Genomic DNA, 21,159 nt, shown 5'->3' with positions numbered 1-21,159 from the left:
GTGTATGAATAGTCCCATCAACACGCGATTTGGTTGGAAATTGTGGAAATTCGAGTGAAAATTAAAATGAATGTCGAGGATTACGATGCCCGTTTCAACTTGGTGGATGCAAAGACACCCGTTAATGAGTACCTGACAGCGCATTACAAGCAGTAAGAATTAAATTTTTTGAATTTTCCTTAGAATTTCATTATTTTTTCTTTATTTTTCCAAAGGTCATTAGCATTTTTTACGCTGCACGATCGATTACCCCGAATTATCACAGAAGTCATCGATAATTTGTCCCGATGCAAGGACCAAATTGTCGAACAACTGGGCGAAGCATCTCGCGAAGAGGTCAAAACGGTCATCGGACAAATTTCAGAGCTAAAATACGAATTACAAACAGACAAAGAGCTAAAAGCCCTTCCCGAGTACACGGAAGAATTGAAAAAATGGAACGAGTTCCTGCTGACATTGGACAATAAAAAATCCTACTTTAGCGCCGTTTGGCTCTATGCGGAATGTTACTTGTATCGACGACTAAAATTGATTTTTGAAGAGACGTAAGTAGTTTTTTTTGACTATTAATCGATGAAATTGATTAAAAGTTGTTTATTTCATACGTAGGGAGACCTTGAAAAACTACGATTACTTTAAAAATCAAAAAGATCAGACACTGGAGCATTGTTTGCAGTCGATCAAGGCTATCGGAGCCACTTTGGAAGAGAAAAAAATCGATACTGAAGACGAAATTCGAGATTATTTGTTCAAAGTTATCAAAGTAAGTCCTAAATTACATTTAAATTTCTTCATAAAAACAATTAAAATCCCTTTTTTAGTTAAATTTATGGGGAAATCGATGCGACTTGAGTGTTACGGCAGGCAAAGAAGTCAAAGTCACCCTAGATCCCTTTGCCGGGCTCGAAGGTCTCGACAAATTCGTTCTCATAAATCAATCTTCCGAGATCTGGGACACCCTAAAAGCAGCAAACGGGGCAGCTGATGTCCAATTCATCAACGACAACGCTGGTTACGAGTTATTTACGGATGTTGTGCTGGCCGACTACCTAATCGAACATAAATTAGCGAAAAAAATCACTTTTAATCTCAAAGCGATTCCCTGGTTCATCTCGGATGCCTTGGAACACGATGTCGAATATTTATTTGAATTCCTGAAAAAGACAGAAGATCCAGCGTTGATGAGATTAAGCGAAAAATGGAAAGCTCGTTTCGCAGCGGGAGAATTTACGATTCACAAACCTGTCGATCACTTTTGGACATCCGCATATGAGTTTTGTAAAATGGAAAAAGCCGATCCGGAGTTGTATGCGAGACTTGCAAAATCGGATTTACTGATTTTCAAGGGAGATTTGAACTACAGAAAGCTTCTTGCGGATTTCTATTGGGATCCAACGACGTCCTTCAAAGATTCGCTCAACGGATTCCTTCCCACAACTTTGTGTTCATTGCGTACCGTTAAGGCTGACGTCATTAGTGGGCTGGAAAAAGGCAAATCCGAAGCATTAACGGCATTGGATGCAAATTGGATGAAAACAGGAGATTATGGTGTCATACAATTCGCTAAAAAATAAATCATTAAAAACTTAATTGAGCAAAAATGTGAGATTAAAACCAAAAAAAGTAGAGATTACTTCACAAAAACTACAAAAATTAAAAATTTTAGATTATTTTTTAAATTTGCTTGAAAAAAAGCGCATTTCACTGTTTTTTGTTATTCTAATAATATTTTGCGTGTGTGATTTTTTAATGAATTTGCTAGTCGTAGTTAAATAAAAAAAGGAAATTTATTTAAAAAAATTGTAATTTATTCATTAGCTTCGTAAAGTACGAATTTTTATTAAATTATGGGAAATAAAAGGCATCAAAGTAGCAAAAAGGCTTAAAATTTATTAAATTTTCCAATCTTCAATAAACAAAAAAATATAACTTTCATTTTTTCACAAAAAAAAACATAAAAAAATTCGATAAATTCGAAATTCAAAGGCTGCAATTATTAATTCAAGAAATTTTTAAAGCTGTTTTTCGAGAATTTATTAGATAATTTCCCATTCGGTTGAAAGATCAGCTGAATCATCGGCTTCCTGAGCGACTTCTAACTCATCACACACTTTTTCCATCTTGTTCCACAAATTCGGGATCTTCATGTAGTCCGAAATTTCCAAAACTGCGACGCCGCTGGGACTTGGTTGATCGTACATTGACTTTGACATGGTGCTTGACGGAGCTTTTTTCGATGAAACTGAGGTCGTTGATTGAATCATGACTTTTTTCATGTCGTCACTCAAATTGTTCTCCAACAGTTTTTCATCGTCAGACACGGATGCCGAGTCAAAATTGAAATGTGGAATTAATTTTTTGCTCTCAGTGGTATGAGGAGCTGATATGAAAGTGCTTTGTACCACGGGATAGGACCATGTCATGTTTTGTGTCTCATCAATGGTTGGGGTAGATGCGGGTTTTGATGTGATAGGCTCAAGTGAAACCGATTCAATTTCTAATTCTTTCGCCAATTCACGTTCTTTGAGCTCTCGATCGGCCTTCGATGTGTCTCTAAAAAATTAAAATGATGAAAAAATGTTGAAAATTTATGAATTTCATGCAAAAACTTACGAATTGTTGTACAAACTGACATCCATGTAGGTCGAAAGTGATTTGTACGAATCTTGTTCCCCCGAAAAAATATTTTCTAATTCACTTTTGATGTCTTCCTTGTTATTTTCCGACTGAGAAGCGTTCATTTTCTGTAAGGCAGCGATGTTTGGTGCACTTTTGGTACTCGATTTGCGACTGCGATCTTTGCTTTTTTTCCTTCCGCCGCGAGTTTGAAACAAAATTGGATCATCCGTTGATGTATCGATGTGACTAAATTGTTCCAACTTCTTGCACAACATTTCATGGGACTTTTCAAGTGCTTTTGGGATGCCATCAGGCATGAAAGGAACAATCGGCGGTAAATCGAGACATTCTTCAGCTGCATCTACTGTGTCTATGTCTTGTTCGTTGGTCCATAACGGATAATTTGCTGTTACTTTCTCCATGGATTCAGGATTTATCGAAAGTCGTATCACGGATCTTGAAGTTTCTAACACAAATATCTCGGGAAAATTGATGGCGATGTCAATGACACTAAAAATTATTTTTAAAAAATTAATTTTTTGAATTTTTTTTTTATAAAAAAAAAATTAACTCACCCCCTTAATTGATCGATAACTCGTTCGATTTTGAGTGTTTTCAAGTTAATCACGTAAACGACGTTGTCGCCAAAGGTGACAATCCTGTCCTCGCCATAAGCGTAAACCACGCCAAAGTTCAGTGGAGTCCATGTCATGGGATATTTCGATGGATTCAGCAACGGAATGGATGAATATTGTTTGTTCGTAAGCTCTTCCTTAAAAATCAGCGTTTGTGTGACATTTCCATCCAAATTACTCAACCAAAATCGGTATCCAGGTCGTGTCGTTATCACACTAAGGCTCTGTTTAGCTCCCAAAAATGCTGCACCCAATTTACACAACGTCTTTCTGTCTTTTTTGCCTACTTGATAAACACTCCACGAGTCATTCTGCTGCTTGTGGCAAATAATTGTGCGGAATGTCGTGCTACAAAGCAAAAAAGTCTCACGAACAGCCAATTGAACAACTTCATGAAACTCATTTACTATTTCCTTGGAATGACTTGTATGCTAAAATGATAAAAAATTGTTAAAACGCAATAAAAAATATTAAATTCCGCAGTTCTTACACTCTGATAGTCGATTTCTGTGAGTGCAACAACTCCTGTCTTATCACCCGAGAACAATTTCATGCCATTTTTCGACCATGCCAGACATTTTATCGTATTTTTGTGCACCCCATTTACCGTGTATCGCTCAATGGGCTTTGGTTTCTTCGCCAAAAGGACTCGAACATCAGGCGGATGCTCCTTTTCAATCTGAAAAATTGACAATCGTCCCGTTTCATCGCCACATGCCACCATATACTCCACAGAATCAATGATTTCCAAGCAAGTAACCGCATTTGACGACTCTGTTCGCAGCTTTTGCATGTCCCGGGTCTTCCGATTATACCACAAAACCATGCCAGAGTCCGTGCCAAGGGCTATAAACTCTGGTAGTACGGAGATACATGTTAAATTTTGATCGACGGATTTTAAGAGACCCGATTTAATGGGGATTTTTGAGAGTAAATCGTCAAGTGGTGTCCATTCCTTGAGGTTTTCCGGATCAAACATGATCGGAGACACGAATTTTAAACGAAATTTCCTCTAATTTCTGCTTTAATTCGAGAATTTCATTAAAGTACGTTCCAGATTCTTTGTTTACATTTGAGCGATTTGGAATAAATTTGTCACTTTTTGACAGATTTCGCTGTACGAGCTCACGTGGAGTGTCGATGTACGACCGGGAAAGGAAAAAAAGTGAAAAATCCAGGTTTTTCATCTAGTTTTTAAGTGAAAATGGGCAAGATTTTGGTAATTGAGGCTTTTTATGGGGGTTCACATAAGCAACTCATCGACACGGTCATGCAAAGTGAGATTTTTTAAAGGTTTCATTCAAAAAACTTCTTAATTTCCTTTACATTTTAGATTTTCATCATGACGAATACGATTTGTTCACTTTGTCAGCCAAAAAGTGGCATTGGAGAGCTCGAACCTCAGCTCTTTACTTCTCACAAACTATTCCAACGGATCAAAATTACTCGTTAATTTTTGCTTCTTCCGTTTTGCCGCTCGCTGAATTCCTTGGAATGAGACCGGATCTCCAAAAATGCAAGAAAATCGTATATTTCCACGAAAATCAGCTCGTTTATCCGCGTCAAGAGATCAAAAAGGAGCGTGATTGTCAATATGGACTAAATCAACTGACGACATGCCTCGCTGCTGATGAAATCATCTTCAATTCAAAATTTAATCAAGACTCTTTTTTAGACAATATAAATTCGTTTCTCAACATTCAAGCGGATTACAAGCCTCGAGGCTTGAAAGAAAAAATTCTCGCCAAATCAAGTGTTCTCTACTTTCCCATTCAGTTCGAGTACTTGCCAACACGCGAAATTTCCAATGACGAAAAATCCAAAGTACTGACTCTCGTTTGGCCTCATCGATGGGAACACGACAAAAATCCGCAGTTACTGACGAATGTCTTGCAGGAACTAAATAAACGCCAAGTTGACTTCAAAGTTTCCATTTTGGGACAAAATTCTCAAGTCATTCCGGATTGCTTTGCAACACTCAAAGACGAACTCGGCACGAAACTAGTCAATTTCGGATTTCTCACCAAAGATGAGTACTTCAAGACGTTACTCGAGGCAGATGTCGTCATCTCAACTGCTGGACACGAATTTTACGGAGTCTCAATGTTGGAAGCTACCTTTTGCGGATGCGTTCCAATTGCTCCCGCGAGACTTGTGTACCCGGAAATTTATCCAAAAGCCAATTTATACAACACATCGAACCAATTGTTGAAGATTTTGTATAATTGGGCACGAAATCGGCATTTATTCAAAGCGGATCGTGAGAAATTTTTCATGAACTTTGATTTTAAACAATATTCTGCGAAGGAATTGGTACCGCAATACATAAAAAGACTCAAATCAACGGAAGAAGTTGCAATTCTAGCAACTAATTGAATGAAATATTCAAAAATTTAGTGAAAATGGGACCACATTTCACAGTCAACTAATGAATTTTACTCATATCGTACGGTTTCAGTCGTAATTTTTACCAAAAATCGCTCGTTACTTGTTAATTTAAGAAATTTCAAGTTTTTATTTTAAATAGGACAATTTTTGAGTCTTCCTTGTTGTGTTAAACTCATGAGCAACGAACATTTTTTTAATAAAAATAAAAAAATCTCGATGTTAAAGTACGGAATTTAGCTAATCTTTCTTCAACAGATCCAAATCGTATCCTTTGCGGCGGTTTTGAAGGTGAGTTTTTGCAATGGCGATATATTGAGGTCTTTGTAACATCGTGTAACCAGCAATTAATAAGGGTTTTGCCACTTCTTGCAATATTTCCAAGCCAAAACAGAACAAATCGATGCCCAATTCTAACGAAGTCGCAAAATCACTTTCATCCACGGCGATGTAAGCTGCCGTAATGCAAGGTTGCAGTGCATCCATGGCCAAATTAAAGGATTCCTTGTCTTCTTTATCGATTGTTTTGAAGTTTTCCAGCATTTTTTTCAAATTTGCGTCGGAAAGTTGCAACGGGCGATACCCAACCTTCGTTTTTCGATCGACTTCTGCTACAATTCCCAAACGATGGAATGTCCGACAGACAATTTTGTCTTCGCGTTCTGTGATTTTCTCGTCTTTGTTGGTGAGACTGAAGCCCTTTTCCGTTGCCCAGTCCTCCAGTTGTTTTTTAACTTTGTTGACTTGCGCCTTGTTGAAGGGAGTTGCTACAAAATCCTTTTCTAAGAAATGAAGAACGGCTTGGAAGATATTGGCAGCTACCATTTCCATCTCGTATCCTTTGTCGGCGTCGTTGCGCGCGATGAGACATTCAGAACTTTCGACAGTTGCATCATCTCGCCAATATCCATAGTGAATGCAGGACTTTTCCTTCGCCAATATTGTTTGGAATTCGGGCGGATCGTAGTAGAAACGCCAATGCGTCAAATACTCAATTGGTTCGAATCGCTGAAGATCCTTGAATTTTCCGGCAAGAACATCGAAAGGTCCCACGAGTTTCAAGCCAAACGACTCGAATGCTGTTTCGGGGCCACGTTCGGGCTTCACAAGTGTCTTGCAAAACTCCCAAAAACTATAAAAGTCCGCGGGCATTGTTACGAAGAACACTTGTTTGATGAACAACGCTGGATCCGAGAGCCATTGAGTGTATTCCGCTTTCGAGGCACGTTCCTCGCCAGCTGCATAGGGATCCATCAGCATTCGGGATGGCTGCTGCGATTCGTCTCTTGCTCGTTTTGTGTCGTGCCCGTTTCCATTGTCGGAATTTGGACGTTTTGCTTCACTTCCATTCTGGACTTCTTCTTCTGCTTCTTCGGTTTTCCGCTCTGGATGGCTATATTCTTCCAAATGTTGCGGGTTTTTGCGATAACAATCGGCTCCGTACATGCAAGCAGTCTTTTTATCTGCCATAATTTCGTGTTTAGTGGAGATTCTTTTGAATTGAATTTGCCGGCAATATTTGTTTACCGTCAAAGCGACTTTGTACACTATTTCTCTTAATATATCAACGACTGAGGGTGAACAACATGAATTTTATAAATTGTTTGAGACTTAAATATTTCAAGCCTAAAATTGAATAAATATTCATTCTAAAGTTCATTTCTGTTCATATTGGGTCGATATTTGACAAAACAAAAAAATCAGCGTTTTGAAGCTCAAACGCTGATTTTTTTAACAAGTCATTTTTTGACCAGTTTTAAGCCTAAAATTGAATAAATATTCATTCTAAAGTTGATTTCTGTTCATATTGGGTCGATATTTGACAAAACAAAAAAATCAGCGTTTTGAAGCTCAAACGCTGATTTTTTTAACAAGTCATTTTTTGACCAGTTTTAAGCCTAAAATTGAATAAATATTCATTCTAAAGATGATTTCTGTTCATATTGGGTCGATATTTGACAAAACAAAAAAATCAGCGTTTTGAAGCTCAAACGCTGATAAATTTAACAAGTCATTTTTTGACCAGTTTTAAGCCTAAAATTGAATAAATATTCATTCTAAAGATGATTTCTGTTCATATTGGGTCGATATTTGACAAAACAAAAAAATCAGCGTTTTGAAGCTCAAACGCTGATTTTTTTAACAAGTCATTTTTTGACCAGTTTTAAGCCTAAAATTGAATAAATATTCATTCTAAAGATGATTTCTGTTCATATTGGGTCGATATTTGACAAAACAAAAAAATCAGCGTTTTGAAGCTCAAACGCTGATTTTTTTAACAAGTCATTTTTTGACCAGTTTTAAGCCTAAAATTGAATAAATATTCATTCTAAAGATGATTTCTGTTCATATTGGGTCGATATTTGACAAAACAAAAAAATCAGCGTTTTGAAGTACAAACGCTGATAAATTTAACAAGTCATTTTTTGACCAGTTTTAAGCCTAAAATTGAATAAATATTCATTCTAAAGATGATTTCTGTTCATATTGGGTCGATATTTGACAAAACAAAAAAATCAGCGTTTGGAAGTACAAACGCTGATTTTTTTAACAAGTCATTTTTTGACCAGTTTTAAGCCTAAAATTGAATAAATATTCATTCTAAAGATGATTTCTGTTCATATTGGATCGATATTTGACAAAACAAAAAAATCAGCGTTTGGAAGTACAAACGCTGATAAATTTAACAAGTCATTTTTTGACCAGTTTTAAGCCTAAAATTGAATAAATATTCATTCTAAAGATGATTTCTGTTCATATTGGGTCGATATTTGACAAAACAAAAAAATCAGCGTTTTGAAGCTCAAACGCTGATTTTTTTAACAAGTCATTTTTTGACCAGTTTTAAGCCTAAAATTGAATAAATATTCATTCTAAAGTTGATTTCTGTTCATATTGGGTCGATATTTGACAAAACAAAAAAATCAGCGTTTTGAAGCTCAAACGCTGATTTTTTTAACAAGTCATTTTTTGACCAGTTTTAAGCCTAAAATTGAATAAATATTCATTCTAAAGTTGATTTCTGTTCATATTGGGTCGATATTTGACAAAACAAAAAAATCAGCGTTTTGAAGTTCAAACGCTGATAAATTTAACAAGTCATTTTTTGACCAATTTTAAGCCTAAAATTGAATAAATATTCATTCTAAAGATGATTTCTGTTCATATTGGGTCGATATTTGACAAAACAAAAAAATCAGCGTTTTGAAGCTCAAACGCTGATTTTTTTAACAAGTAATTTTTTGACCAGTTTTAAGCCTAAAATTGAATAAATATTCATTCTAAAGATGATTTCTGTTCATATTGGATCGATATTTGACAAAACAAAAAAATCAGCGTTTTGAAGTTCAAACGCTGATAAATTTAACAAGTCATTTTTTGACCAGTTTTAAGCCTAAAATTGAATAAATATTCATTCTAAAGTTGATTTCTGTTCATATTGGGTCGATATTTGACAAAACAAAAAAATCAGCGTTTTGAAGCTCAAACGCTGATTTTTTTAACAAGTCATTTTTTGACCAGTTTTAAGCCTAAAATTGAATAAATATTCATTCTAAAGATGATTTCTGTTCATATTGGGTCGATATTTGACAAAACAAAAAAATCAGCGTTTTGAAGCTCAAACGCTGATAAATTTAACAAGTCATTTTTTGACCAATTTTAAGCCTAAAATTGAATAAATATTCATTCTAAAGTTGATTTCTGTTCATATTGGGTCGATATTTGACAAAACAAAAAAATCAGCGTTTTGAAGCTCAAACGCTGATTTTTTTAACAAGTCATTTTTTGACCAGTTTTAAGCCTAAAATTGAATAAATATTCATTCTAAAGTTGATTTCTGTTCATATTGGGTCGATATTTGACAAAACAAAAAAATCAGCGTTTTGAAGCTCAAACGCTGATTTTTTTAACAAGTCATTTTTTGACCAGTTTTAAGCCTAAAATTGAATAAATATTCATTCTAAAGTTGATTTCTGTTCATATTGGGTCGATATTTGACAAAACAAAAAAATCAGCGTTTTGAAGCTCAAACGCTGATTTTTTTAACAAGTCATTTTTTGACCAGTTTTAAGCCTAAAATTGAATAAATATTCATTCTAAAGTTGATTTCTGTTCATATTGGGTCGATATTTGACAAAACAAAAAAATCAGCGTTTTGAAGCTCAAACGCTGATTTTTTTAACAAGTCATTTTTTGACCAGTTTTAAGCCTAAAATTGAATAAATATTCATTCTAAAGATGATTTCTGTTCATATTGGGTCGATATTTGACAAAACAAAAAAATCAGCGTTTTGAAGCTCAAACGCTGATTTTTTTAACAAGTCATTTTTTGATCACTTTTAAGCCTAAAATTGAATAAATATTCATTCTAAAGTTGATTTCTGTTCATATTGGGTCGATATTTGACAAAACAAAAAAATCAGCGTTTTGAAGCTCAAACGCTGATTTTTTTAACAAGTCATTTTTTGACCAGTTTTAAGCCTAAAATTGAATAAATATTCATTCTAAAGATGTTTTCTGATCATATTGGGTCGATATTTGACAAAACAAAAAAATCAGCGTTTTGAAGCTCAAACGCTGATTTTTTTAACAAGTAATTTTTTGACCAGTTTTAAGCCTAAAATTGAATAAATATTCATTCTAAAGTTGATTTCTGTTCATATTGGGTCGATATTTGACAAAACAAAAAAATCAGCGTTTTGAAGTACAAACGCTGATAAATTTAACAAGTCATTTTTTGACCAGTTTTAAGCCTAAAATTGAATAAATATTCATTCTAAAGTTGATTTCTGTTCATATTGGGTCGATATTTGACAAAACAAAAAAATCAGCGTTTTGAAGCTCAAACGCTGATTTTTTTAACAAGTCATTTTTTGACCAGTTTTAAGCCTAAAATTGAATAAATATTCATTCTAAAGATGATTTCTGTTCATATTGGGTCGATATTTGACAAAACAAAAAAATCAGCGTTTTGAAGTACAAACTCTGATAAATTTAACAAGTCATTTTTTGACCACTTTTAAGCCTAAAATTGATTAAATATTCATTCTAAAGATGATTTCTGTTCATATTGGGTCGATATTTGACAAAACAAAAAAAAAATCAGCGTTTGGAAGTACAAACGCTGATAAATTTAACAAGTCATTTTTTGACCAGTTTTAAGCCTAAAATTGAATAAATATTCATTCTAAAGATGATTTCTGTTCATATTGGGTCGATATTTGACAAAACAAAAAAATCAGCGTTTTGAAGCTCAAACGCTGATTTTTTTACAAGTCATTTTTTGATCAGTTTTAAGCCTAAAATTGAATAAATATTCATTCTAAAGATGATTTCTGTTCATATTGGATCGATATTTGACCAAACAAAAAAATCAGCATTTGGAAGTACAAACGCTGATAAATTTAACAAGTCATTTTTTGACCAGTTTTAAGCCTAAAATTGAATAAATATTCATTCTAAAGTTGATTTCTGTTCATATTGGGTCGATATTGGACAAAACAAAAAATCAGCGTTTTGAAGCTCAAACGCTAATATTCATAAATATTCATTCTAAAGATGATTTCGGTTCATATTGGATCGATATTTGACAAAACAAAAAAATCAGCGTTTTGAAGCTCAAACTCTGATAAATTTAACAAGTCATTTTTTGACCAGTTTTAAGCCTAAAATTGAATAAATATTCATTCTAAAGTTGATTTCTGTTCATATTGGGTCGATATTTGACAAAACAAAAAAATCAGCGTTTTGAAGCTCAAACGCTAATTTTTTTTAAAAGTAATTTTTTGACCAGTTTTAAGCCTAAAATTGAATAAATATTCATTCTAAAGTTGATTTCTGTTCATATTGGGTCGATATTTGACAAAACAAAAAAATCAGCGTTTTGAAGCTCAAACGCTGATAAATTTAACAAGTCATTTTTTGACCACTTTTAAGCCTAAAATTGAATAAATATTCATTCTAAAGTTGATTTGTGTTAATATTGGGTCGATATTTGACAAAACAAAAAAAGCGTTTTGAAGCTCAAACGCTGATTTTTTTAACAAGTAATTTTTTGACCAGTTTTAAGCAAATCAAATTTAGCAAAAAAATCAGCGTTTTGAAGTTCAAACGCTGATAAATTAAACAAGTCATTTTTTGACCAGTTTTAAGCCTAAAATTGATTAAATATTCATTCTAAAGATGATTTCTGTTCATATTGGATCGATATTTGACGAAACAAAAAAATCAGCGTTTGGAAGTAAAAACGCTGATTTTTTTACATGTCATTTTTTGACCAGTTTTAAGCCTAAAATTGAATAAATATTCATTCTAAATTTGATTTCTGTTCATATTGGGTCGATATTTGACAAAACAAAAAAATCAGCGTTTTGAAGTTCAAACGCTGATAAATTTAACAAGTCATTTTTTGACAAGTTTTAAGCCTAAAATTGAATAAATATTCATTCTAAAGATGATTTCTGTTCATATTGGGTCGATATTTGACAAAACAAAAAAATCAGCGTTTGGAGGTTCAAACTCTGATTTTTTAACAAGTCATTTTTTGATCACTTTTAAGCCTAAAATTGAATAAATATTCATTCTAAAGAGCATTTCTGTTCATATTGGGTCGATATTAACAAAAAAATCAGCGTTTTGAAACTCGAACGCTGATAAATTTAACAAGTCATTTTTTGACCAGTTTTAAGCCTAAAATTGAATAAATATTCATTCTAAAGTTGATTTCTGTTCATATTGGGTCGATATTTGACAAAACAAAAAAATCAGCGTTTTGAAGCTCAAACGCTGATTTTTTTAACAAGTCATTTTTTGACTTGAAAATTGAATAAATATTCATTCTAAATTTGATTTCTGTTCATATTGGGTCGATATTTGACAAAACAAAAAAATCAGCGTTTTGAAGCTCAAACGCTGATTTTTTTAACAAGTCGACCAGTTTTAAGCCTAAAATTGAATAAATATTCATTCTAAAGTTGATTTCTGTTCATATTGGGTCGATATTTGACAAAACAAAAAAATCAGCGTTTTGAAGTACAAATGCTGATAAATTTAACAAGTCATTTTTTGACCAGTTTTAAGCCTAAAATTGAATAAATATTCATTCTAAAGATGATTTCTGTTCATATTGGGTCGATATTTGACAAAACAAAAAAATCAGCGTTTTGAAGTACAAACGCTGAAAATTTGTCTTTTTGCCATTTTAAGCCTAAAATTGAATAAATATTCTTCTAAAGTTTTTCTGAATATTGGGTCGATATTTGATCAGCGTTTTGTCAAACGAAACAGGACCAGTTTTAAGCCTAAAATTGAATAAATTTCATTCTAAAGTTTCTGTTCATATTGGCGAAATATTTGACAGAACATCAGCGTTTTGAAGAGCTGATAAATTTAACAAGTCATTTTTTGACATTTTAAGCGAATTATTCATTCTAAAGATGATTTCTGTTCATATTGAATATTTGACAAAACAAAAAAATCGCGTTTGGAAGTTTGTAAATTTAAAAGTCATTTTTTGACCATTTTAAGCCTAAAATTGAGTTGATTCTGTTCATATTGATTTTGACAGTTAAATCAGCGTGAAGTACAAACGCTGATTTTAACAAGTCATTTTTTGACCAGTTTTAAGCCTAAAATTGAATCATTTCATTCTAAAGATAAACTGCATTCATATTGAAATTTGACCAAACAAAAAAATCAGCGTTTGGAAGTAAAAACGCTGATGTAACAAGTCATTTTTTGACCAATTTTAAGCCTAAAATTGAATAAATATTCATTCTAAAGATGTTTTCTTTCATATTGATATTTGACCGACAAAAAAATCAGTTTTGAAGTAAAACGCTGAATTTTTTTTGACCAGTTTTAAGCCTTTTGAATAAATTTCAAAAGTGAATTTCTGAATTCTTGTCGATATTTGAAAAACAAAAAAATCAGCGTTTTGAAGCTTTGAACAACGATAAATTTTTGGCATTTTTTGAATTTTAAGCCTAAAATTGAATAAATATTCATTCTAAAGTTGAGTTCTGATCATATTGGGTCGATATTTGACGAAACAAAAAAATCAGAGTTTGGAGAATCAAACTCTGATTTTTTTTTGCAAGTAATTTTTTGATCACTTTTAAGCATAAAATTGAATAAATATTCATTCGATGTTGATAAAGGAAGTTATGGAAAAAGTCGCTGAGAATTACAAGATTTGTCTTTTTTGATGGATAAATATTGAATAAATGCGACATATTTTTGATAAACCTGGAATGTCATATTTTTTGCATTTTTGACTGATAAGCCTAAAATTGAATAAAATTCATTAAAGACTGTTCCATCAGTTTTAAATATTCAAACGCTGATAAATCATTAAAAACAGAAAAATCATTTTTTGAATTCGACTTTGTGACATCAAAACTCTCGTAAAAGCGGATAAAATAGCAAAAAAATGGAAAATTCCCTTTGAACTCGCAAAAATATTTGAAACAATCAATAAAAAAGGTAAAATTCCGGGTCATGTAGCAGTTCCTGTCATCATTTCATGCTACCCAGATTTATTAAAAGCTCTTGGAACCGAACTTACTATTCTGAGTGAAGAACTAAAAGTTCCTTATGACACACTTTTTGATGAAATCATGCTCCAATGGAAGCCTTTGAAGACAAATGCAAAAGAAACGTTGAATTGTCATTTCGCCAAAAGTCAAATTTTATTCCTGCGGGAGGTTTTGGGCTACTTCAAACCCGGCGATTCGTTGAAAAATAAACTTTACAGTGGACCACACGAAGATTACAGCATCTATTCGGAAATAATTCAAGCGAAAACTGTCACGTTTTACAACAAAAGTTTCAAAGGCAAAATTTCCGAACATGTTCGGATTTGGTATGACTTACTTGACTTGAACATTGTGACAATTTTCATGTATTATAGTGGTAGAGAATCATCAATTTTCAAGTATTATCGTGGTAGAAAACCGTCTGTGCTAGAATATTTCCACAAATACCTGAATCCGAGGTTCGAGTCGCTGCAGCAATATGAAAAATTTTTCCGCATTTACTCGATCCTGGTTGTCGAAATATTCGAAAGAACGTTCATCAGTGACAAAACCAGGCAACAATTCTCACTTTGTGATTTTGTGAAGCTTTTAACGGACATTATGCACTTGATAGCACGAAATTTGCAAAAAATTTCATTCGATCCTGAGAAAGATGAAAGAGTAAAAAGCATTTTAAAGTCCCGATTGGATTCAAAAGCAAGTGTCTTGGAATCTGTGGAAGCTATTAGAGAGGAAATTAATAAAATTTGCTCGTGAAACAACTAAATTATCAATTGTAGTAACTTTAAATTGATAAAAAAAAATACGGAAAAATTACGGAAAAATTGAGCTAACGGAAAAATTTTTGTTCTAAAAAATTTTTTACAAATTTGCGAAAAAAATATTATATACAAAAAAAAGTATTAAAAAAACTTTAATTTTTAAAAAAATTTAAAAAATTCAATAATTTTAAAAAAAAAATTTTAATTTTAATTTTAATTTTAATTTTATTTTAATTTTTTTTAAAAGCGTTTTTAAAAAAAGTGTATAAAAAATATTAAATTTTTGAAAAAGAATAACGGCTCAATAAATTCAAAAATACTGCATCATGAATGCGCATCGATGCGCTTTTTGAACCCGCCCTTGAAGTGAGGTGATCGAACACTCCATTGACTCTTCTTTTTTTCGTCCATGAATTAAATATTTTGAAATTTTTTTAATTAGAATTAATTCGTTTTTAAGTCCTACACCTAAGAAAACATCAACTCGAGCACGTACTTGATACCAACCACAGATCCAGACCAAAATGAGCGATAGGTACAAACGAGGTATGTGATTATTTATTGGTTTTTCACTTGCTTTTCACATCATTGCAATTACAACATGCAATTTTCCGAGCAACAAGAAAGCAACAGTTTAATTGCACTTTCATTTAGTTGCATTGTGCGCTTGTAACAAAGGAATTTTTACAATTTTTTTCCGAATTTTTATTCAAAATTTCTCTCATTTCCTTGAATTTCTTCATAACTTTTGGCAAAACTCATTTAAGAAAAAATTAAATTTTTAGCTAAAGGCTTTTAATTTTGGGGTGAGAACCGGTAAAAAGACAAAGGGATTCCAAAGACCTCTTTTACTCAAACAAATTTTTAATTTTGCCAGTGTTTCACTTACTGCAGGATACGCAAGCAGCGGCGGAAGAAGTCGTCGAAGTCGCTCCAGGTCACGTAGTTACTCGCCAGACAGGTACCGCAAACGATCTCCCGATGACTATTCGCGCAGCAGAAGATCTCCCGACAGCTACAGTCGCAAACGAAGTCCCGATACTTACCGAAAACGAGATTCACCAACGAGATATAAAGATCGACGCAGCAAGGATTCGTCAGATGAAGACTTGCCGAAAGCTCCGCCAGCACCCACGATTACAGCGAAACCCGTTGCCATATCAATGTCGAAGTTTAAGGTGAGTTTTCAAGGATTTTAGAAGAAAATTTGAGTTTTGACAAGATTTTTTCGTTTTAGGCACCTCCAAAAACTGGCATTCAGTTGAAGCTGGGCGGCACATCGAAGAAAGAGACACCAAAACCAGTGAAAGTTGCGAGCGTTTTTAACAACGACAGCGACGAAGAACCCGAAGAGATGCCAGCTGAGTGTAAAATGCGGATGAAAAACATTGGACGTGATACGCCGACATCATCGGGCCCCAATAGCTTCGGGAAAACCAAACAAGGCTTTTGCGATTCGAAGAAAATGTTTGAAAAAAAGCTTAAAGAAATGGCAGCAGATTAAATAAAGGCAAATCTAAATGTGTGAAAAAACAATCAATCAATAAATAAACTAAAAAAAATATAGTTTGACGTAAAAAATCTGAGGTTTTATGAATGAAAAGACCAAATTTCTTCATTTTTATGAATTTATATTTTCAAAGAGTTCGCATCCATTCCTCAAAGTCTCTTACTTTCTTTGTTGGTTGGCACGGGCAGCGTCCCTTTGGAATCCACGTTGTGGAGGGGTACGAATTCTGCGGGCTTCCTTGGATCTATTACGGACTACCTTGGAGTGGATAGCGCATGAGACGCAATAGTGGAGTTTTGCGTACAATTTGGGGAGAACGTAAGCTAAAAAAAAACATTTTTTTTTGTTATTATTTCTTCTTTAAATAGGGAAATTAGAGGTTTTACTCACTTCCATAGACAGAGGCTTCGGTAATATCACGAACAGCGGCAGCTTCGACGATGTTACGGATCACGAATTTCTTGATTGCCTTGTCCTTTGGGACGCAACGTGCGCAGTTGGTGCAACGAACTGGCTTGACGTGTCCACGGTTGTGTTTACAACGTCCTCCATTACGGCGTTTCTTAGTCTATTTGCAAAAAAAAATATAATCTTTAAAAATTTTATTCTGTCATGCCATTTGAGTTGACAGTCAGCAGCCACGCAAAAATTATTTTCATCATTTTTCGCGGTAATTCACTTGTTAGACCCCGTTTGCGTGCATCTTTTGCATTGTGGCAACTCAAATGACGAAAATAACACATTTTCAGGCGTGGAAATGGGCGAAAAACAGGTGAAAATTAATAAAATAACTCGCACACACCATTTTGATATCTTGTCCCTTTTGAACACGAGGAGAAAAAGACAGATATTTGACAGTTCAAGTGACAGTTCTTCAGTGAGACGAATGAAATTGATAAGGGAATTCCAGTCATTATCCTGCAATACACACTAATTTTCCAAGTTACTCACCTCCGATACACACTAATTTTTCGAAAAATCCACGTTACCCACCTCCCTGAACACACTAATTTTTTAAAAAATCCAGTTACTCGCCTGCTGTGCACACTAATTTTTTTTCAAAATCCAGCTACGAGCCTCAGTTATGACAGTGATGAATTAGCGTGGAGGCGAATCGGGTTATCACTTTCATTCGTCTCACATCATGAATTCATGTGTGATTCATGCATGATTCGTGCATTAGGGTAGCCCATAGGGTAAGTCATATTAGTCCGCGAGCGAGTGTTTTGCCCAAAACTCTTTTTTTCTGGACATTTCGACGCAACTATCAAGGTACTTTTGCGTTTGCCAGCTTCCCTGAACTCTCTTTCGTAGAAATTAATAGCTAAGACATACGAAAACACCATGGGAAAGCGTAAAAATCAGCCAGTAATCGACAGCGACAGTTCCTCCGACTCCGAAAGTGGCGATTTGGACTCGGTACGTCCCTTTTATCGATTTTTCTTTGATTTTCACGCATTTTTTGCGTAATATTTCGACGCATTTTCATGGAAAATTCCCAATTCACTTCTTGAAACAACGGGATTTTGTTAATTTTCCGAAAATACGTCGAATTTTTCACATTTTGCGTGTTTGGTGTCATGACGTTTCTCTCTGTAGGAATTCTTGTCGTTGGCGAAGAAAAAGAAAAATGCTCGTCGCAACTCAGATTCCGCGAGTAAAAAGTCAGATTCGGACGATTCTGATTGGGGCAGTAGTGCGAACGAGCGTAAAACGAAGAAAGCGAAGCCAGCAGCGTCGTTATCCGATGATTCGGATGAAAATGACGACGATGACGAGCGAAATGGCGGCAGTGAGATGGAAGTTTCAGCTCCGGCAACAACGTCGTCAGCTTCGCAAGTCAACAAAGCGGCGGCTGAAAAGAAAGGCGATTCCGAGCCTGAAGAAGGACAACTTACAAGCGATGATAGTGATAGCGACGGAAGCTCCAGCGATGGGTCTTCGAGCGAATTCAACGACGGATACGACGAAAATTTGATGGGAGATGCCGAAGATCGGGCCCGTCTCGAAGCGCTGACGGAAAAAGAGCGCGAAACGGAAATTTTCAAACGTATCGAACGGCGTGACATGATGCGAACGCGCTGGGAAATCGAACGGAAACTCAGAATGGCAAAGCGTTCGGAAAAGGACAAGAAGCCCAAGTCACAGAAGAAAAAGAAGAAGCCAAAACAGCAAAAGGAAAAGTCGCAAAAGGCAATGCACGTGGAAAAACCTCTCTTTTCGCCGCCAAGACCTACATCAACGCAAGAATCCGCAACGCTTCCGTCGCCCGTCGAGTCTCCCGACAAGAAATCCAACGACTCCACAGAGTACTTTGATCCCAAGGAACGATCGAAGGAACGCAAAAAGAACGTCGAAATGAACCGTACCGACGACAAACGAAGCAACGCAATGGCAATGTTGAAGGCACGTCGCGAAGGCAAGGCGAAACGCGAAGAGGAAGAAGCCAAAAAAGAAGCGCAACGAAAACAGGAAGAAGAAAAGGACGAAATTGAGGGTGTCGGCGGCAAGTCTTCCGTCAAATTGAAGGCGTCAGATATCTACTCGGACGATAGCGGAAGTGAATCTGACGAGAAAATGTCCGATAAGAGATCAACAACGAGCAGCAAATCGTCCGGCAGCGAATCAGAAGATGATGAAAAGTAAGAAAATTTATTTTTTTCTGTAAAACTTTCGAATTTTATGAAAAATCATTTATTTTTAGACCACAAAAGGAGAAGAAAATCGAATATATCAGCACATGTGAGCAACTCAATAAACTCCGACTATCCCGTCACAAAATGGAACGCTTCCATATGATGCCACAATTCGAAAAAGTCGTCACAGATCTTTTTGTTCGTGTCAGTATTGGAAATCACGCTGGTTTACCAGTTTATCGAGTAAGTTTTTTCTTAAAAAAAATATTTTTTCATAAAAAAAATAAAAAATTTCATTAAAGGTCGGTCAAATTGTTGGCGTTGTGGAAACGGCTAAAGTCTATCAGTTTGGCAAAAATCGAACTAACAAAGGATTACGCTTAAAACATGGCACACAAGATCGTGTGTTTCGCCTGGAATTCATCTCGAATCAGGATTTCACGGAACAAGAGTTCACAAAGTGGAAAAATGTGTGCGACAGTCAAGGTGTCGAGATGCCAACTGTAGATATGATCGAAACTAAGGCTAAAGAGGTTAAGGAAGCACTAACTTATGAGTTTAAGGTAAAAATTTTCCTTTTTTTTCTTAAAAAAAAATATTAAATTTAATGAAATACATTTTTTTAGGACGAAGACATTGACCGAATAATCGAAGAAAAGAATCGTTTTAGAGCTCATCCAACAAATTACGCCATGAAAAAGACACAATTACTTAAAGTAAGTCTCTTTCCGTATCGATTTCGGATTAAAATTAACAAAAATTTCTTACAGGAACGTGAAGCAGCTATCACGCGCGGCGACGACGACTACGCAAAAGATCTCAGTATCCAAATTGAAGAGCTCGAGGAGCGTGCCAGTGAGCTAGACAAGAAACGTTCGAGCAGTATTAGTTTAATTTCGTACATTAACAACCGGAATCGCAAACAAAATGTCGAAATTGCCGAAAAAGCAATTCTGGAAGAGGCTCGTGCCAACAAGGGCGTCAAAATTGATGATCCGTTCACGCGACGATCCACTCAACCAACGATGTCATTCAAACGGAAAGACAATTCTGAGGAAATACCATCGAAACCGTTTGAACCTCCTCCGCCGCCCGGCAAAAAAGATACTGTGGACTCGAAAAAATCCACAACGGCACCAAGTAGCGAGAAAAACTTGTATTTGTTGCATGATTTCGACATCGATCTTGATGTTTCGTTACCTGGTAAGAAATTTTTTCGTAATTTTTCCTTTTAAAAGCTACTAAATTTGATTTTTTTTTGTAGCTACCACTGTGAACGTCGTTCCGAAGCCATTAGAAAAGATTAAGGAAACCGCCCCCAAACGCTCCCTAAACTTAGAAGATTACAAGAAGAAACGAGGATTAATATAAATTAGTATATTAACGAAAACAAACAACAACAAAACCCTAAAATTAAGAAAATTATTCAAAAAAATCACACGATTTTAATTGTCTTTGAAAATGAGACAATTTCGAGTCGACATTAAATTATAAATACAAAAAAATTAAATTAAAAAAGGACAAAAAAAAATAGTAATAACTACTCATTCAAGTTACTATAGTAAATTAAAATTATTTAAATTTAAAAAAAATAATAAATAATTAGGGAACCATGTTTTATTTTTTTGAGCTATTTTTTTTTGTTTGTGAAAATTTCAAATTTATTTTTATGTAAACAACACAGATAATTAAATAAATAAATGAAATTGTATTATAAGACAAGTAGAAAAAAATAAGATTTTTTTTTTAAATATTTTCAGTCAGAAAAAAGGTGAAAAATTGTAAAAAAAACAATTTTTTTGATAATTATTATTTATGAAATTTTAAATTTTTATTCTTTCCATCGTTTATAGGTACTAATAAAAACTTAACTCCTAAATACACAGTTTCTCATGCGCTGTAAATAATCCATATTTAATTTTTTTTATAACCTGCTCTTTTTTTATTTTTTCTAGAAATTCATTTTTTGAGTTTATTTTTTTTTGTTTATCACTAAAATGCATACACAGATGATGATCATTTATTGTGTGTGAATTTCAAAGATTATTCAGCCATTCATTACTTTATTATTATTTT

General features: G+C 34.3%; 7 protein-coding genes across 7 annotated transcripts; 4 read left to right on the top strand and 3 right to left on the bottom strand.

Annotated features, from left to right (window-relative positions):
- Window positions 1-8: 8 nt before the first annotated feature.
- Window positions 9-1,887, top strand: LOC134838479 (damage-control phosphatase ARMT1-like). Its single transcript, XM_063854022.1, has 4 exons — window positions 9-152; window positions 216-545; window positions 610-763; window positions 822-1,887. Exons 1-4 carry the CDS (start codon window positions 67-69, stop codon window positions 1,572-1,574), a joined length of 1,323 nt encoding a protein of 440 aa, XP_063710092.1. The 5' UTR covers window positions 9-66; the 3' UTR covers window positions 1,575-1,887.
- Window positions 1,888-2,009: 122 nt separating this feature from the next.
- On the bottom strand, window positions 2,010-4,340 carry LOC134838470 (WD repeat-containing protein CG11141). The gene is made up of 4 exons (XM_063854011.1): window positions 3,745-4,340; window positions 3,195-3,685; window positions 2,614-3,129; window positions 2,010-2,553 (listed from the first exon to the last, which is right to left on the bottom strand). The coding sequence occupies exons 1-4, from the start codon at window positions 4,231-4,233 to the stop codon at window positions 2,037-2,039; spliced, it is 2,013 nt and encodes a 670-aa protein (XP_063710081.1). The 5' UTR covers window positions 4,234-4,340; the 3' UTR covers window positions 2,010-2,036.
- Window positions 4,341-4,380: 40 nt separating this feature from the next.
- LOC134836773 (glycosyltransferase-like domain-containing protein 1-like) lies at window positions 4,381-5,864 on the top strand. Its single transcript, XM_063851990.1, has 2 exons — window positions 4,381-4,531; window positions 4,588-5,864. Exons 1-2 carry the CDS (start codon window positions 4,459-4,461, stop codon window positions 5,628-5,630), a joined length of 1,116 nt encoding a protein of 371 aa, XP_063708060.1. The 5' UTR covers window positions 4,381-4,458; the 3' UTR covers window positions 5,631-5,864.
- LOC134836772 (histone PARylation factor 1-like) lies at window positions 5,750-7,162 on the bottom strand. Its single transcript, XM_063851989.1, has one exon. The coding sequence runs from the start codon at window positions 7,107-7,109 to the stop codon at window positions 5,880-5,882; it is 1,230 nt and encodes a 409-aa protein (XP_063708059.1). The 5' UTR covers window positions 7,110-7,162; the 3' UTR covers window positions 5,750-5,879.
- An 8,174-nt stretch (window positions 7,163-15,336) lies between these two features.
- Window positions 15,337-16,511, top strand: LOC134828045 (PEST proteolytic signal-containing nuclear protein-like). Its single transcript, XM_063840993.1, has 3 exons — window positions 15,337-15,483; window positions 15,832-16,115; window positions 16,175-16,511. The coding sequence occupies exons 1-3, from the start codon at window positions 15,462-15,464 to the stop codon at window positions 16,439-16,441; spliced, it is 573 nt and encodes a 190-aa protein (XP_063697063.1). The 5' UTR covers window positions 15,337-15,461; the 3' UTR covers window positions 16,442-16,511.
- A 36-nt stretch (window positions 16,512-16,547) lies between these two features.
- Window positions 16,548-17,362, bottom strand: LOC134828047 (small ribosomal subunit protein eS26). Its single transcript, XM_063840994.1, has 3 exons — window positions 17,250-17,362; window positions 16,838-17,015; window positions 16,548-16,770 (listed from the first exon to the last, which is right to left on the bottom strand). The coding sequence occupies exons 1-3, from the start codon at window positions 17,250-17,252 to the stop codon at window positions 16,607-16,609; spliced, it is 345 nt and encodes a 114-aa protein (XP_063697064.1). The 5' UTR covers window positions 17,253-17,362; the 3' UTR covers window positions 16,548-16,606.
- Window positions 17,363-17,643: 281 nt separating this feature from the next.
- LOC134829022 (RNA polymerase-associated protein Rtf1) lies at window positions 17,644-20,755 on the top strand. The gene is made up of 7 exons (XM_063842018.1): window positions 17,644-17,866; window positions 18,047-19,089; window positions 19,152-19,326; window positions 19,386-19,646; window positions 19,710-19,799; window positions 19,854-20,286; window positions 20,348-20,755. Exons 1-7 carry the CDS (start codon window positions 17,792-17,794, stop codon window positions 20,452-20,454), a joined length of 2,184 nt encoding a protein of 727 aa, XP_063698088.1. The 5' UTR covers window positions 17,644-17,791; the 3' UTR covers window positions 20,455-20,755.
- The last annotated feature ends 404 nt before the right edge of the window (window positions 20,756-21,159 follow it).

This window comes from Culicoides brevitarsis, chromosome 1, assembly GCF_036172545.1.
Source record: "Culicoides brevitarsis isolate CSIRO-B50_1 chromosome 1, AGI_CSIRO_Cbre_v1, whole genome shotgun sequence".
In the NCBI taxonomy this organism is placed as follows: domain Eukaryota; kingdom Metazoa; phylum Arthropoda; class Insecta; order Diptera; family Ceratopogonidae; genus Culicoides; species Culicoides brevitarsis.
Note: the sequence above shows the minus strand (reverse complement) of the source record. Positions and strands in the feature narration are given on the sequence as shown.

Coding starts and splice junctions, on each gene's coding strand:
- LOC134838479 (XM_063854022.1), top strand. CDS start 67: ATGAATGTCGAGGATTACGATGCCCGTTTCAACTTGGTGGATGCAAAG. Junction 153..215: donor CTGACAGCGCATTACAAGCA/GTAAGAATTAAA, acceptor ATTTTTCCAAAG/GTCATTAGCATTTTTTACGC. Junction 546..609: donor AAATTGATTTTTGAAGAGAC/GTAAGTAGTTTT, acceptor TTTCATACGTAG/GGAGACCTTGAAAAACTACG.
- LOC134838470 (XM_063854011.1), bottom strand. CDS start 4,233: ATGTTTGATCCGGAAAACCTCAAGGAATGGACACCACTTGACGATTTA. Junction 3,686..3,744: donor CAGAAATCGACTATCAGAGT/GTAAGAACTGCG, acceptor TTATCATTTTAG/CATACAAGTCATTCCAAGGA. Junction 2,554..2,613: donor GTCAGTTTGTACAACAATTC/GTAAGTTTTTGC, acceptor TTAATTTTTTAG/AGACACATCGAAGGCCGATC.
- LOC134836773 (XM_063851990.1), top strand. CDS start 4,459: ATGGGCAAGATTTTGGTAATTGAGGCTTTTTATGGGGGTTCACATAAG. Junction 4,532..4,587: donor CATCGACACGGTCATGCAAA/GTGAGATTTTTT, acceptor TTTACATTTTAG/ATTTTCATCATGACGAATAC.
- LOC134836772 (XM_063851989.1), bottom strand. CDS start 7,109: ATGGCAGATAAAAAGACTGCTTGCATGTACGGAGCCGATTGTTATCGC.
- LOC134828045 (XM_063840993.1), top strand. CDS start 15,462: ATGAGCGATAGGTACAAACGAG. Junction 15,484..15,831: donor GAGCGATAGGTACAAACGAG/GTATGTGATTAT, acceptor CACTTACTGCAG/GATACGCAAGCAGCGGCGGA. Junction 16,116..16,174: donor TATCAATGTCGAAGTTTAAG/GTGAGTTTTCAA, acceptor TTTTCGTTTTAG/GCACCTCCAAAAACTGGCAT.
- LOC134828047 (XM_063840994.1), bottom strand. Junction 16,771..16,837: donor CGAAGCCTCTGTCTATGGAA/GTGAGTAAAACC, acceptor GTTTTTTTTTAG/CTTACGTTCTCCCCAAATTG.
- LOC134829022 (XM_063842018.1), top strand. CDS start 17,792: ATGGGAAAGCGTAAAAATCAGCCAGTAATCGACAGCGACAGTTCCTCC. Junction 17,867..18,046: donor AAAGTGGCGATTTGGACTCG/GTACGTCCCTTT, acceptor TTCTCTCTGTAG/GAATTCTTGTCGTTGGCGAA. Junction 19,647..19,709: donor CACTAACTTATGAGTTTAAG/GTAAAAATTTTC, acceptor ACATTTTTTTAG/GACGAAGACATTGACCGAAT.